The following is a 16,747-nucleotide window of genomic DNA, read 5'->3' on the forward strand; positions in this document are numbered from 1 at the left end:
TATTTTCTTAAACTGTGTTACTCTTAACTTAATGTATACTTGGCAACAGATCGTGTACTGTACTTCAGTTAGAGAATTGACTGCCACAGTTGATGCTCCAAGTGAATTTGTTGTACCCCACAGCACAATTACAAGAATCCAATAGACTAGATTGCTGAAGTGTTCGGCCTGTCTCGGTGTAATTCCTTGTCTTTGAGGTTTTGCCATTTATTGACCTCCTCAGGAGAGCTGTGCCAAATTTGAGACAATCTTTGCCTTGTTTGTATTGATGTAATGTTGAACTAGTGCATCTTTCTTCTCCCATTACTGGCCTTGGAATAAAACAGTAGAATGAATGTTTTAGCTCTCCCATCTCTAGTTTCCCTGAAAAGGTGAAGGCAAGATTTTTGTTTGAACAATGTTGTTGTAACATGGATTTACTAGGATATTGAGCTGTTTGTTTTGCTGCTCTTGGCTTTTTCTGTTGCAGGTAATAACACTAACATTTGTAGCATCTGCAGTGTGGCTGGAGTAAGTGATGTTAGAGAGCCTGGAGATGAGCTGATGAATGAAGAGTGATGAAGGAAAGAGTGGTGGGGTGGAAAGAACACCACTGGAAACACAAGGATCTGCAAATGCTGGAATGTGGAGCAGCAAACAATTTCCTGGAGAAACTAAGCGGGTCGAGCAGCATCTGTGGGAGGAAAGGAACGTCGACAATTCCTTTCCTCCCACAGATGCTGCTCAACCACCAACTTCCTCCAGTACATTTCACCTCTTCAAGCTTTCCATGTATCTGCCAACAGTATTCTATTGGTAGTGGCTTATTGTCTGAAATTAAGGTAGTTGGTGTGCCTCAGATCCTACTTAAAGTACATAAAGTATGACTTAATAAATTAGTAAATTGGTTTATTATTGTCAGATGTACCACGATACCATGAAAAACTTTGTTTTGCTGTCATCCATACAGATCATTTCATCACATCAGTGCTTTGAGGTAGTACGGGGAAAACAATAACAATGCAGAATAAAGTGTTACAGTTACAGAGAAAGTGCAGTGCAGGCAGACAATAAGGTGCAAGGTCATAACAACGTAGATTGTGAGTTCAGGAGGCCATCTTATCGTACTACGGGACTGTTCAATAGTCTTAGGAAAATGGGACAGAAGCTGTACTTGAGCCTGGTAGTATGAGCTTTCAGGTTTTTGTAGCTTCTGCCCGATGGGAGCAGGAGAAGAGAGAATATCCAGAACAGGTGGGGTCTTTGATTATGTTGCCTGCTTTACCAAGGCAGCGAGGAGTGTAGACAGAGTCCATGGAGGGGAGGCTGGTTTCCGTGATGTGCTGACCTGTGTCCACAACTCTCTACCATTTCTTGTGGTTTTGGGCAGAGACCACATAATTTCTCTACATTTTCCTTGCAATATCCAGCCTCTGACCTGCAATTGTAGCCACGGTATCTTACAGCCATGGTTGTTTATGAGCAGGGGATTCGTTGATGACTGTACCATTGAGTAACAAGCTAAGCTTTCTTCCTGGAATATGTTCATTGTTTGGTACTTGTGTTGCACAAAACTCATTTTTTTTCTTTTTCCAGATATGCTGCCTGACCTGCTGGGCTTTCCTAACATTGTCCTTTGTTTCAGATTTCCAGCAACAACTGTGTTCTGTCTCCAACAATTCCAGTAGTTTTTTTTCCCCTTCTCTCTCTTCCTCCCTCTATTTACATTTCCTCTGGAAAGATTAGCTGCCATTAGCAAGCCTTCAGCACCTTCTTGTAGTTGACACCAGTGTGTAACCTCTGCCTTCCATTGATCTCCACCCTGTCACAAACATTCCCTATGTACTCGTTATCCTGTTGCCTTCTCTGCGAGTTTAAACATGCCTTTTTTCTAACTTTTCCCTGGTCTGAAGGGAGTTTATTGACTTGAACTGTTAACTCTGTTTCTCCCTCTACTGATGCTGCCTGACCTGCTAAGTTTTACAGCATTTTCTTTTTTTTTATTTCTGCGCCTGGTTACCCATGCTCCCAGGCTTACTACTGTCAAAATTAACCAAAGATTTAACATGTCTCTGACATTCAGAATCACTCACGGACTAAAATTATTGAAAATCAATACTTTGAACACCTTTTAATACAATTTGTTATATAGATTGAAAGTAAAGCAGTCAATAGTAGGAAATGTTAATGAACAAATAAATAAATTTGCATACATTTAAATAAACTCAACTTTTAGATAGAAAATAAAGTATGTGAAACCTGCTTGTCTCCCTTATCGTCGTTATCTCCCATCGAAATGAATGGAGTTTCTTCTTTCTTTCTTTTTCAGTCTTTTTATTGAATTTCAAATTAATATACATTAGTGATTATACATACGGTGTGAAGAGATCGGGATAACAATAGTAACAATTAATATATACACTCACAGGGAATAAAATATATAATCTGAATCTCCCAATCTCTTACTAAGTAAGCATGATACAAAAAAAATTGACAAGAAATTTAATTATACGAAGAGAACCCCCAAATTTTAAAAAAATAATAACAAAAGCAAACTAAAAACTTCAAAAAAAAAGCTGGACTGATATTTCTTCGGTTTAAAAAAAAATTATGTCGTTAGCTCTGCTCCTCTATATTCAAAGGTTATTGAAAGGGATTCAGTAAAGGTCTGCTTATATCATATGGAAATACTGAATAAATGGACTCCAAACTTCCTCAAGTTTAAGTGAAGGATGAACAGTACCACTCCTAATTTTTTTCTAAGTTTAAACATGTTATAGTTTGAGAAAACCATTGAAATGTGGTAGGAGGTATAGGATTGGAGTTTCTGAATTAGTGCCAGGTTTGACTTGGTGCATTTCAGCAGGCAGTGTAATTGCTGGGAAACTGCAGGAAGTTGGCAATGTGCTTCTGGACTTCGAGGACTGCAGTTAGAATGGCTGCAATGAAGATCGATCAAGAAGTTCAGAATTTTTGACTGAGTGGCCCTCTGAAATAGTTAGATGACCAACCTGGTCCTTCCCACAAATAAGTCATGCATTGTTGACTTATAGCTAGCCATTGTTGTGAAGCATGTGGGCAGTGAGGTAGGGCCAGAGCAAACATTTCCTATGAAGCCCACAAGCCTTTCCATTTACTGCCATGTGTTAATTAGCAGAGTGGATTGGGCAGGATCCAACTTTGTTGCCTCACTGTTTCACAGATCGTGTCTCACTCTAAATATGACTTTGTGCCTTAAAATGGATTTGCACATCTGACTCAAATCTTTTAGTCTTGACACTTCCCTGATCTGCATTCACACATTTTCCCCCCTCATTTCAGTTTATTAGCTGACTGAATTTGAATTCTATGTTTCCAAAAGTGGGATTTTAATTCGTGTGTCTGAATCTTTGGTTTCGATCAACTAGACTGTTTCTGGTTCTCTTTTATTGTTGAGACAAATTGTGACCTGAGAAATGGGAAATTACCATTTGGCAGTGTTAAGGGCACAAGCTTCCCAGCCCACTGTCCAACCAAAGCTTTAACCTCTGGTAATGCTCATCTCCTGAGTCAGTTATTGCAGGCAGAGAATCTGCTAAATATACTGTTTCCTGCTGTATGAGGAATCACCACTTGTATCTTTAACCATAAGGCCACTAGGAGCTGGGCACCTCATTGGAAGGTAAGACACTGAGGAGAGAGATGGGTCAGGTCAAGGTGCAGATCAGGGTTTTGGCAATGTGGGATGACCTATACTTGATCCTTTTTTTCTGGGAAGTGCTTGCAACTTGCAATGCTTAGGTGAATGAGCCTGAGTCAATTCATGCTATCCTCTGACTTCAGTAAAGAGAGAGGATAATCATGAGGGGTATGTTGGTATTGGTTTATTATTGTCACTTGCACCGAGGTACAGTGAAAAGCTTGTCTTACAAACCAATCGTATAGGTCAATTCATTACACAGTGCAGTTACATTGAGTTAGTACAAAGTGCATTGATGTAGTAGATAAAAACAGTAACAGTACAGAGTAAAGTGTCACAGCTACAGAGAAAGTGTAGTGCAATAAGGTGCCTGGTCACAACAAGGTAGATCGTGAGGTCATAGTCCATCTCATTGTATAAAGGAACCGTTCAATAGCCTTATCACAGTGGGGTAGAAGCTGTCCTTAAGTCTGGTGGTACGTGCCCTGTATCTTCTATCCGATGGAAGAGGAGAGAAGAGAGAATGTCCCAGGTGGGTGGGGTCTTTGATTATGCTGGCTGCTTCACCAAGACAGCGAGAGGTAAAGACAGAGTCCATGGAGGGGAGGTTGGTGTCCGTGATGCTCTGTGTGCACAACTCTCTGCAGTTTCTTGTGGTCCTGGGCAGAGCAGTTGCCGTACCAAGCCGTGATACATCCAGATAGGATGCTTTCTTTGGTGCATCGGTAAAAGTTGGTGAGAGTCAAAGGGGACAAACCAAATTTCTTTAGCCTCCTGAGGAAGTAGAGGCGCTGGTGAGCTTGGTTGGCCATGGCATCTACGTGATTTGACCAGGGCAGGCTGTTGGTGATGTTCACACCCAGGAACTTGAAGCTCTCAACCCTCTCGACCTCAGCACCATTGATGTAGACAGGTGCATGTACACTGCCCCCTTTCCTGAAGTCAATGACCAGCTCTTTTGTTGGCATTGAGGGCAAGGTTGTTGTCATAACACCATTCCACTAAGCTCTCTATCTCCTTCCTGTACTCTGACTCATCACTGTTTGAGATACGGCCTACAACGGTGGTATCATCTGCAAACTTGTAGATGGAGTTAGAGCAGAATCTGCCCACACAGTCATGAGTGTATAGGGAGTAGAGTAGAGGGCTGAGGACTCAGCCTGGTGGGGCACCAGTGTTGAGAATAATTGTGCCGGAGGTATTGCTGCCTATCCTCACTGATTGCGGTCTGTTTGTTAGAAAGTCAAGGATCCAGTTACAGAGGGAGGTGTTGAGTCCTAGGTCTTGGAGTTTGGTGACAAGTTTGCTTGGGATTATTGTACTGAAGGCAGAGCTGTAGTCAATAAACAATAGTCTAACGTAGGTGGCTTTACCATCCTGATGCTCCAGAGCTGAGTGTAGGGCTAGGGGGATGGCATCCGCTGTAGACTTGTTTCGGCGATAGGCGAATTGCAATGGGTCCTGGTTGTTTGGTAGGCTGGAGTTGACCAACCTCTCAAAGCACTTCATGATGGTGGATGTCAGAGCCACTGGTCAGTAGTTATTGAGGCATGTTACCTTGCTTTTCTTTGGTACCGGGATGATAGTGGTCATCTTAAAACAGGAGGGAACCTGATTTTGAAGCAGGGAGAGGTTGAATATGTCTGCAAATACTTCTGTCAGCTGATCAGCACAAGATCTGAGCACACGGCCCAGGACACCTTCCTCGTGTTCACTCTCCGGAAGACTGATCTTACATCCTCCACTGTAATCACAGGTTCAGCTGTGCTGGTGGCTGTCAGGGTGGATGGTGACATCCACATCCCTTTTGTTCAAAACTTGCATAGAATGTGTTAAGTTCATCAGGAAGGGATGCGCTGTTGTTAGCTATGCAGCCCGACTTCGTCTTTGTAGCCTGTTATGGCATGTAAGCCCTGCCATAATTGACGGCTGGTCAGGGACTCTATTTTGAGTTGGTATTGCCTCTTGGCATCCCTAATAGTTTTCCGAAGGTCATACCTCGATTTCTTGTACAGATCAGGATCACCAGATTTGTGTGCAGCAGTTCTCTCCTTCAGTAAGGAGTGGATCTCCTGGTTCATCCATGGTTTCCTGTTTGGGAACACCCGTATTGTCTTCTTTGGTACCCAGTCCTCCACACACTTGCTGATAAAGTCTGTGATGGTGGTGACATACTCATCAAGGCTGGCAGCTGAGTCTTTGAACATGGACCAGTCCACTGTCTCAAAGCAGTCACGTAGGAGCTCATCTGCTTCCTCAGACCAGCACTGCACGACTCTCCGTACCGGATCCTCCCGTTTCAGTTTCTGTTTGTGTTCAGGGAGAACGAGCACAGCCTGGTGGTCTGATTTCCCAAAGTGAGGACGAAGGGTGGCTCGGAAGGCATCTTTGATGGTTATATAGCAGTGGTCAAGGGTGTTGGTGCCCCTGGTGGAGCAGGAGATGTGCTGATAGTATTTTGGTAACACACTCTTGAGGTTGGCCTGATTGAAGTCCCCTGTGATGATGAAGAGGACCTCAGGGTATCTTGTCTCAAGGTTGTTGACCACGGAGTATAGCTCATTGAGTGCAGGCTTCATATCCGTCTGTGGTGTAATGTAGTCTGCCATCAGGATCGCTGAAGCGAACTACCTTGGCAGATAGAATGGTCGACACTTCACCATTAGATATTCCAGGCTGGGTGAGCAGGAGCTCGCCAGGACCGTCACGTCTGAGCACCACAAGTTGTTGATTAAGAAGCAGACCCCTCCGCCTTTAACTTTGCCTGAGGACGCTGTACGGTCCATTCGATGGATTGAGAAGCCCTCAGGTTGAATAGCAGAGTCAGGTGAGGCAGGTGTGAGCCAAGTTTCAGTGAGACATAGTACACAACAGTCCTTCAGTTCTCTTTGGTAGGTCAGTCTTGCCCTTAGTTCATCAACTTTGTTCTCAATGGACTGGACGTTAGCTCGTAGTATGCTGGGGAGGGGGGTCTTGTATCCACGCTGTTTCAGCCTCACCTGCAGCCCAGCTCTCTTGCCACGTTTCCGAGATACGCGGCGGCGACTCTTCATTCTTGAAGTGGAGCCACCAGGTAAGTTATTATAGACAGACTAGGTAAAGAGTAGCTGCTCTGTTAGTGGAGGGTCAAGAACTAGGGGAGATAGGATGAAGACAAAAAAACAAAAGATGACATCAGAATTTCTTTTGTATACTGTGAATGATTAGGGTCAGGTGTACTAGTGGAGGCAGATTCAATTGGAGCATTCAAAAGGGAGTTGGGTAAGTATCTGCAAGGGAAGAATTTAAAGAACTATGGGGAGAAGTCAAGATAGTGGTAGTTGCTGGATAGTCTTAGAAAAAGCCAAGATGGATCTGAAAAGCCAAATGACCATCTTCCTGGCTCTAATCATTCTGTGATAGGAGGTGAGCCTTGCTGTTCAGTATAACATGGTCTCACGTGAGGCCAAGCAACCACAAATGGAGCCAGCAGAACCTTAACTATGGAGTGGAGGAAACTCATTGCAATCTGGCTGCTAACATTTTGAGGCACTGTGGGTATCAATATTGCACTTTTCCTGCTGTCCCAGCATGTGCTGCCATTGCAGCACCAGTGTGGGATAGAGACCAAGATTTTCCTCAACATTGCTCAAACACTCCAAGTCACAGGAGGTATGAAATTTTAGATATAGAGTAAAATTCTCTCCATGCTGGTGCACAGGATCAAGCAAACTCCCTTTGCTCTTTGGACAAGTACAGCACAGGTTAGATATTCTGCACAGAGTACCCATTTTAAGTAGTGTAACATCCCCTTTCCCTCATACATTTGTTATCTTAGCAAACTGTCTATTTTTCAGTATCAACAGATAGTGGTGATATTTCATTTTGGATAAATGAAGCACCATTTGCATTATGAAGCACCTACTGTTGCAAGTTTAAAGTGAAATTCTGTTCCCTTTGATTACATTTAATTTGTGTAGGAACTCCTGCAACAACAGTGAGAGATGTTCAATACAGACCATCCTTTTGCCTCCACAGATGCTGTTTGATCTGATGAGTTCCTCCAGCAGTTTGTTTTTTTGTTCCAAATTCCAGTTTCTGCAGTCTCTTGTGTCTCCAGTGCCATAAATATGGTTAGGATCAGAAGGATAGAGTGGATTAGTGGACAATGCTCTAATCCTCACTCTGACTCAGTCTTTAATTGATTATCCTGCCTAAACATTTTAATAGGTTTCCATGTTTGATTTATTGTGATTATCAGCAGTAATGGGGGTACATTGGAACAACTTTCTGCAGTTGCCCAGCACAGGATCCTGCAGTGTTTCATGGGACTGCTGATAATTAGCATTAGCAACTCTGAAGGGATTAGGAGGGCCGACCGAGGAATGAGAAGAATCAGTTTACAGAAGCTGCTTGAAGTTCTAATTTTTCTGGGTTGACCTTTAAATTTTGAATCTGTTCCCATTTGGAGGAAGTGTTAGATTTGCCTATAGACTCTGTTCTACTTTTGTGAAGCAGACCATTTTAATATGAAAAGAAATTATTTGGCTAATTGTATCAATATGAAGTTACATTTTATTAGGGTACTGCATATGCTGATTGTTTTACATGCATTCTCCTGGGCTTCAGTTGAAAGCACAGACAGATCCCTGCTGTCAGGTAGGCAGCTTTGAAACACTTTCCCCTTAAGTTCTCTGCTCTCTGTGCAGGGTTTGTAGAAAAGTCTAATTTAGTTGTCCAATATTACCAGCCATTATTGTACTTTTCCTTGGTGATCAAGAATAGCAGCTATGCCTGAATAAATATTTTGCTGTTTCTGAGCTCATGGGTACCAAGGCTGTCTGTTTTGTTGCTTTCTACAGTCTCTCCTAGGACTAGAAGTGCAAGAGTAATTTCAATGTGCTCTGATTACTGTTGATAATCACGATAAACAAAACATGGAAACCCATAAAATGGCTAGGCTGGGTAATTAGTTAAAGACAGAGTCAGAGGCTGAGAGTTAGAGCACTGTCCACTGATCCACTCTTTATACATTGATTATGGGATGCACAGCCCATATGGCTTGCTGCTTTTAACCATTAAATCATTGGAGTATTTGCACCATATACAAGCGACTGTGTGTCACGGGGGGTGTTGTGTTGCGTTCCCAGAAAACTGTCCATATTGCAGTTTTCCATAACATGAAGCCACATCATCTACGCATGTGTCAAGAAATGTGATTTGGAAAATAAAATTGTTTAGTTACTTTTTTGCACATAACTTTAGTAAAAGTTACCTGTAATATGCTTTAAAAGAAATTGTTTTGAGTTCTAGTGGAAAGTATTCAGATATAATAAATATACAAGTCCATAAGACATAGGAGCAGAATTAAGCCATTTGGCCCATCAAGTCTGCTCTGCCATTTGATCATAGCTGATTTATTTTTCCCTCTCAACCCCATTCTCCTGCCTTCTCCCTGTAACCTTTGACGCCTTTACTTATCAAGAACCTATCAACCTCCACTTTAAATATACCCAATGACTTGGCCTCCACAGTTGTCTGTGGCAATGAATTCCACAGATTCCTGCCCTCTGGCTAAAGAAATTCCTCCTCATCTCTGGTCTAAAGGAACATCCTTTGATTCTGAGGCTGTGCCCTACTGGAAACATCCTCTCCACGTCCACTCTATCCAGGTCTTTCAATATTTGGTAGATTTCAATGAGATCCCCACTTATCCTTCTAAACTCCAGCAAGTACAGGCCCAGAGCTATCAAACACTCCTCATATGTTAACCCTTTCATCTCCAGGATCATTCTCATAAACCTCCTCTGGACCCTCTCCAACGCCAGCACATCCTTTCTTAGATATGGGGCCCAAAACTGCTTGCAGTACACCAAATGTGGTCTGACCAATGCCTTATAAAGCCTCAGCATTACATACTTGCTTTTATATTCTAGTCCTCTGGAAATGAATGCTACATTGCATTTGCCTTCCTTACTACCAACTCAACCTGCAAATTAACCTTTAAGGAATCCTGCACTAGGACTCCCAAGTCCCTTTGCACCTCTGATTTCTGAATTTGCTCCTCATTTAGAGAATAATCTATGCCTTTATTCCTTCTATCAAAGTGCATGATCATGCACTTCCCTATGCTGTATTCCATTTGCCATTTCTTTGCCATTTCTCCCAACCTATCCAAGTCCTTCTGCAGACTCCCTGCTTCCTCCACACTACCTGCCCCTCCATCTATCTTTGTTGTCATCCACAAACTTGGCTGCAAAGCCATCAATTCCAATCGGATCATCATTAACATGAAAAGTAGCGGACTAAATACCAACCCCTGTGGAACACCACTCATCACTAGCAGCCAATCAGAAAAGGCCCCCTTTATTCCCACTCTTTGCCTTCCACCAGTCAGCCAATCTCCTATCCATGCTAGTACCTTTCCTGTAATACCATGAGCTCCTATCTTGTTTAGCAGCCTCATGTGCACCACCTTGTCAAAGGCCTTCTGAAATTCCAAGTAGACAACATCCTCTGACTCTTTCATGAAAATGTTATTAAAAAGGCTAATGTAATATTAGTCTTTTTATCAAAGAGGCTGGAATGTAAAGAGAGGAACTGATGGTTTAGGTTCAGTTGGACCCCATTGGGAGCACTGCTTTCTCTATCGACACTAAATTTCTTGAGCATAATAGTGACCAACTTTAGTTCTTGAGCACAGAGTATGTTTTTCTACAGGAGTTAGGAGTTCCATGTGGGTTTCACCAAGCTGCTCAGTCATAATGTTGCCTAAGGAAGAAAACAAAAGGCTATTGTATTCTTGTTGCAAAGCTCAGCATAAAGTGCCCACATGCAAATTGTTTAGATTGTTAGTGTTATGGACAGAGTAGAGTTGCCTACTCGGTCTGGACCTTTGTCACATTACCCGCTGGTAGAGGAAGGAATTAATATGATGCTTGCAATTAATATGATGCTAGACCTTCCACAACAAATAAATCAACAGCCCTTTGGAGAGCTTGTGATAGTACTTGCAGAGTGTTCTGAGGAGGTGAAGGGGCATGTATCTTATTGACAATTTAAAATGAAGCTTCTTCCTGGTTTATAATTGGCTTCCTGAACCAACACTAGATTACCTTCCAAAAGGAGTATGCTATCTCTAAGAAGACTGATGAAGACAGAGGGAGTAAATGTTTTCTTTGTGAACTTTAGCAAGGCATTTGACAAGTCTCACGTGGGAGGTTAGTACAGAAGGTTAAGGCACATGGGATCCAAGGTGAACTGGTTAATTGGATCCAAAATTGGCTTGGTGATTGGAGGCAGAGGGAAGTGGAGGAAGGATGCTTTTCTGATTGGAGGTCTGTGACCAGTGATATACCATAGAGATCGGTACTGAGACGCTTGTTGTTTGTGACATACTTTAACAACTTGGATGTGAATATAGACAATATGATTTGTAAGTTTGCAGCTGGCACAGAAGTTGGTAGTGTTGTGGATAGTGAGGAAGGTTGTCTGAGGCTAAGCAGGATATAGAACACATGGAAAGTTGGCAGAGCATCAGCAGGTAGAATTTAATCCCAGCAAGTGTGAGGTGATGCATTTTGGGAAGTCAAATAGGAGTAGGACATATACAGTACATGGTAGTGTGCTATGGAATGTTGATGAACAGAGGAACCTTTGAGTTCATGTCCATAGTTCCCAGGTAGATAGGCTGGTGCAGAAGGCATATGATACGCTTGCCTTCATAGGTTGGGGCGTATAATTGCCCAACTTTTATATTCTTTTGTAACTTCACAAAACACTGATTAGACCACACTTGGAATATTGTGTGCCACACTATAGGAAGGATGTAGTTGTGCTGGAAAGAGTTCAGAGGATGTTGACCAGGATGTTGCCTGGTTTGGAGGACTTTAGTTATGGGAAGAGATTGGATAAGCAAGGTTTGCTTTTCTCGGAGCAAAGGAGGCTGAAGGGTGACCTGACAGGGGTATATAAAATTGTAAGAGGTAAAGATGGGGTAGATAGTCAGAATCTTTTCCAGTAGCAGGCGTATCAAAAACAAGAGGGCATAGGCTTAAGTTGAGAAGAAGGAGTTTTAAAGAGGATTTGAGGAGAGTTTTTTTTTTGACAGAGTGTGGTTGTTACCAGAGGAGGTGGTAAAGTCATAAACAATCACTGTGTTTAAGGGACATTTAGACAGGCATTTAAATAGGCAAGGCATAGAAGGATACAGACCTAATGCAGGTAAACGGGATTAGTGTAGGGCAAAAAGGTCAGCATAGATATAGCGGGCTGAAGGGCCAGTTTCTGTGCTGTACGACTCTGGATTCTATATTTCAGAGCCTTTATTAAGCCTGTTTCAGTGATGATGAAGTCTCTGGCAATGAGTGACACTGTGTTCTGTACTTTCTGAGGTATTAGGAGAAACTTCAAGGTGAAACTCTGAGTAAATAGTACCCCAGGGGAAATCGGTGGGTGAGATTGATACTCTGCTCATTGTATCCACCAGTCTCTCATTTGAGGGTACAGTTCATTTGAGAGCACACCAAGAGATTTCTTACACCTAAAATTCTGCAATGTGGGAAGCTTGTTGAAAATGACATGGAGTTAATTAGTACTTTTGCAGGGAAGCATCTGGGCACCTGTTGGAATCAGTCTACATTTATTGCAAGAAGGACCCCATTAATTGAATTAAATGGTGGAATTATAATTGCCAATATTTAAGCAACCCGATCTAATTTTCAGGTTGTATTCTCTGGCCTCTTCTGTGCTGCTTTTGAAATGCAAACAGAACCCTGGTTAATGCTGCCATTACTTTGCATTGCAGAGTTGTAAAGGAAGAGATTTCTGATGATAATGCCAAGTTACCGTGCTTCAATGGAAGAGTGGTTTCATGGGTAAGTGATATTAATTGAAAGGGATGTTGGTTTTTGGGGGCTGTGCAATAGGGAAGGGACAACGTGGCTCCTAGTTATCTCCACAGCTCCAGATTGTTTCCAGGATTTAGAATGTACCAGGACCTTGCTTTCTGGAGTTCAGCAGTAGATGAGGACCGATAAATTTATGCAAAGTATTGGCTGGGCCACAGTTAAAGACAGGATATAATATAAACTGAAAATACTGGAACCCTCAGCAGGTCAGACAGCATCTGTGGAAAGAGAAACAGAGTTATTGTTTGAGGTTTGAGACCCTTTGTCATAGATACAGCATTTCTTGTTTTTATTTCAGATTTCAAACATCTGCGGTCTTTTTGATTTTCATAGAAACTAATTGTACTCCTTAGGCCTTTTCATTACAGGAAAGTCATTATAGCCACAAAGAATGCACATTGTTTATTGTCTATGATATCTGGTGTGGCAAATTATGGAATCATTTCAATTGTCATGTTTTACTTCCTATTAATTTTTGTCCCCTTCTGTTATCTACAATTTGATTTTTATTATGCTCGGAAAGTGAGATCAAACAGGTGGAAAATAGAAGGGGAATTTGATCCATCCTGCTTCCTTCAGGTGGGGCAAGTTATGAGTAGTGGGCAGAGATTTTATATACTGCTCACTACCCATGAAAGAAATATAGCTTATGAGGAGTAGAAAAAGGTGTGATTTTTAAATTGTGACAGGTTTTGTTGGAATGCCTAGGGACCAATTATTTTCTCTGATTTCCAACTAAGAATTAAGAGCAACACACAACACACAAATTAAAAATTAAGAGGGTTGAAATGATGGTCTTTGTTTCCATTACAATGTTCCCTGGCCATTCTCATGCATTGCTCTCCCTAGCAGCTGTTTTATTTTTAAGGAGCAGCTAAACTGACCCAACTTCACTCCATACCATTGAGAATGGAGATAAATTGATGGGGCTGAATGGCCTGTTTAATGCAGTAGTCTCAATGTAGACTTGCACAGACTAACAACAGGAGACAATACTGACAATCTAAAAGAAAAAGGTTTGCATATTTATAGTACCTTTCACTTCCCATTCAGGATGTATCCAAGCCTTTTATAGTCAATGAAATAGTTTTGAGGTGTGTTAATGTAGGATATCTAGCAACTAATTTGTCCATAACAATCCCCCACAAACAACAATGTGATAATAACCAGATAACTTGAATTAGTAATGCTGAGTAAGGGATAAATCTTGGCCAGATCATCAAGGATAACCACCCGAGCTATTTTCAAATGTGCCATTAGATCTTTTGTGTCCTGAGAGAGAACAGAATGAAACTTTGGTTTAACTTTTCATCTGAAAGTTGACAGTTTAGACAGTGCAGCTGTACCTCAATTCTGCACCAGGCTAGTGGCCTAACATTTTGTGATCTAGGCTCTAAAGTGGGACTTGAGCTCTCCTCTGTGATTGGAATATCAAACAAAGAAGTCTGTGTCTCCATTTACTATCACAATAAGAAGTAGAGACCAGGAGATAAATTAGATAAATTTGCTTATACCGTACCCTTGGGTGAATCCTGGTTTCAAAAAAAACCTAGATCGAGAGGAAATCCAGAGCAAAATTTTGGGTTGCTTCAGAGGTGATCTACAAGAATTCAAAGTGCAGACACTGACCCTTTACACAAGTCGTTTTTAGTTACTGATTCATTAACTGCCTTCTTAGCAGTCCCTCAATGTCACAGAACACACTCCTGTTCTGTGGGTTGAGGTGGCTGATTGGGATCCACAGACTGCCACTGGTGGAGGAGGAGGAACTTAGTGGATGGTAGAACAGAAAATAGTGCACTTCTTTCACCATTTTTGCTGGGCTCGTGATGATCTCATTACTGTCCCATGTGTTCCTTCTCCATTCTGATCACTTACAGACCTTGGATTCCATTAATTCAGTGAAGATATTATTTTCCTTTTTAAGGGGACTTTGAGAACATCCTTGAAATGTTTGTGTAAACCATAAGCGCAAACAATTGCAGATTAATGCAGACAAGTGTGATGTGATGCACTTTGGGAGGACAAACCAGGGTAGGACTTACACAGTGAATGGTAGGGCACTGAGGTGTGCGGAAGAACAAAGGGACCTGGGAACACAGATTCATAATTCCTTGAAATTACGTCACAGGTAGATGGGGTTGTAAAGAGAGCTTTTGGCACGTTGGCCTTCATAAATCAGGGCATCGAGTACAGGAATTGGGATGTTAGGCTGAAGTTGTATAAGATGTTGGTGAGTCTAAATTTAGAGTATTGTGTGCAGTTCTGGTCACCTACATACAGGAAAGATATCAATAAGCTTGAAAGAGTGCAGAGAAAATTTACATGGATGTTGCTGGGACTTGAGAACTTGAGTTACAGGGATAAGTTGAATAGGTTAGAACTTTATTCCCTGAAGTGCAGAAGAATGAGGGGAGATCTTATGGGAGTATACAAAATTATGAGTGAGTGCATGCAGGCTTTTTCCCCTCAGGTTGGGTGAGACTAGAACTAGAGGTCATAGGTTTAGGGTGAAAGGTGAAATATTTAAGGGGAATCTGAGGGGGAACTACTTCACTCAGAGGGTGGTGCGAGTGTGGAATGAACTGCCAGCAGAAGTGGTGGATGCATGTTCAATTTAAGAGAAGTTTGGATAGGTACATGAATGAGAGGGGTATGGAGGGCTATGGTCCAGGTGCAGGTAGATGGGACTAGGTAGAAGACCAGGCTGGCATGGACTAGATGGGCCATAGGGCCCATTTCTGTGCTGTAGTACTCTATGACTCTATTTCAGGTCAAGAATGCTCGACGAAGGCTCTTCGACCTGAAAAGTTAACTCTGTTTCACTTCCCACAGATGTGGCCTGACTTGCTGAGTGTTCCCAACATTTTCTGTTCTTTATTTTCCTTGAAATGTTTTCTCTGCCCTCTTGATAATCTCTTGCCACAGTGGAGGTGTGAGTAGAGTGTTTGTGCTGGACAAGTGAACATATGGCCCATTTATCAGAGCCAGCTAGGTGTGATTGGAGCCTCGATGATGGGGATGTTAACTTGGATACAGAACATCGGCATTGGTTTGCTTATCCTGCCAGTGGATTTCTGGTGCCTCTTCAATGGTTTGAGATGCCTGTTGTGGGTAATCATCCTCTCTGGTGTATAGGGGAGAGTGTAGGGATCAAAACTGACAGGTAGACTATGACCATACCTCTGGTTTGAGGTTTCAGTTTTCAAATACATTTTTTTGCCAGATAAAGCAATGCTGGAACACTGGAAGTGATGGTGAATTTCAGCATCCATATCTGCCTTTCCTGAGTTTGGCTCCAAAGACAGGGAAAGTGATTCATATTTTCTGGGGTTTCGTGGAGGACTTTTATTGTCAGGGTTTGGGTAAGGCAATCTTGTGCACGAGGGTGGTAGGGGGACCCTAGTTTTGGGTAAGATCTATTCTTATATATGCCCCAGATAACAGTTACGATTTAATTAGTTGAAACAGTAGATAAAATTCTCAGTGCTGCTCATGAAATGTGAATAGTTGGGCTGAAGTGCAGTGGAACAGGGGGGAGGGGATGTTGGAGGGAAGGAGAGGCGGATGCAACAAATTAGATAATGAATATTGGGTCTGGCTAGTATTGCAAGTCCGACCCCAGTACAGCACTTGATAGACCAATTATTGAAGTAAAATCTATTGCACTTAAAAATTTTTAACCTTGCAGTATGAAGGTTGTAATTCACACAATGTTTTAACTCTGACTCCAGCAAAGCATTGTGCTGCATAAAGATGCAGCTCCTCACTATCTCCAAACACCTTGTGGCAAAAATTTACTTTAGTTACCTCAGACAAAGGCAGTTGGCTCCTTAGCAGCAAATGGCAACTCTCTAGATTGTCCTTGCTCTAGCTCCTACCTTCCAACCCCATACCATTGTTCTCTCTCTAGTCTCTACTCCCAGCCCTCTTCTCTCCATCCTGATATATTGGTGTGTTGAAATACCAGATAAAATGAGTACTTAGGCTGAAATAGGAGCAGAAATGGCTCCAGCATGTAGCTTAGTGAATCGCTGAGTCAGATTAATGGTTGGAATCTGTCTCTTTTGCAGGAACAGAAAGTCCTAATGTTTTCCTGGAATTGATGTGTAGCAGTTCTGAAGCACATCTGTTGTGTGAGACTGATGTCTCTGAATATATCGCTGTTCTGAGTTACTGCACCTTTTCTCACTGCTCTTAT

General features: G+C 42.1%; 1 protein-coding gene across 2 annotated transcripts in view; it reads left to right on the plus strand.

The window, feature by feature from the left end:
- LOC127583280 (segment polarity protein dishevelled homolog DVL-1-like) overlaps positions 1-16,747 on the plus strand; it is a 121,319-nt gene that overhangs the window by 20,751 nt on the left and 83,821 nt on the right. For both annotated transcript variants that reach the window (XM_052039064.1, XM_052039065.1), the window contains exon 2: positions 12,444-12,513. In XM_052039064.1, the coding sequence (XP_051895024.1) occupies positions 12,444-12,513 (70 nt within the window). The remainder of the gene's footprint in view (positions 1-12,443; positions 12,514-16,747) is intronic.

Source organism: Pristis pectinata, chromosome 26, assembly GCF_009764475.1.
Source record: "Pristis pectinata isolate sPriPec2 chromosome 26, sPriPec2.1.pri, whole genome shotgun sequence".
Taxonomy (NCBI): Eukaryota; Metazoa; Chordata; class Chondrichthyes; order Rhinopristiformes; family Pristidae; genus Pristis; species Pristis pectinata.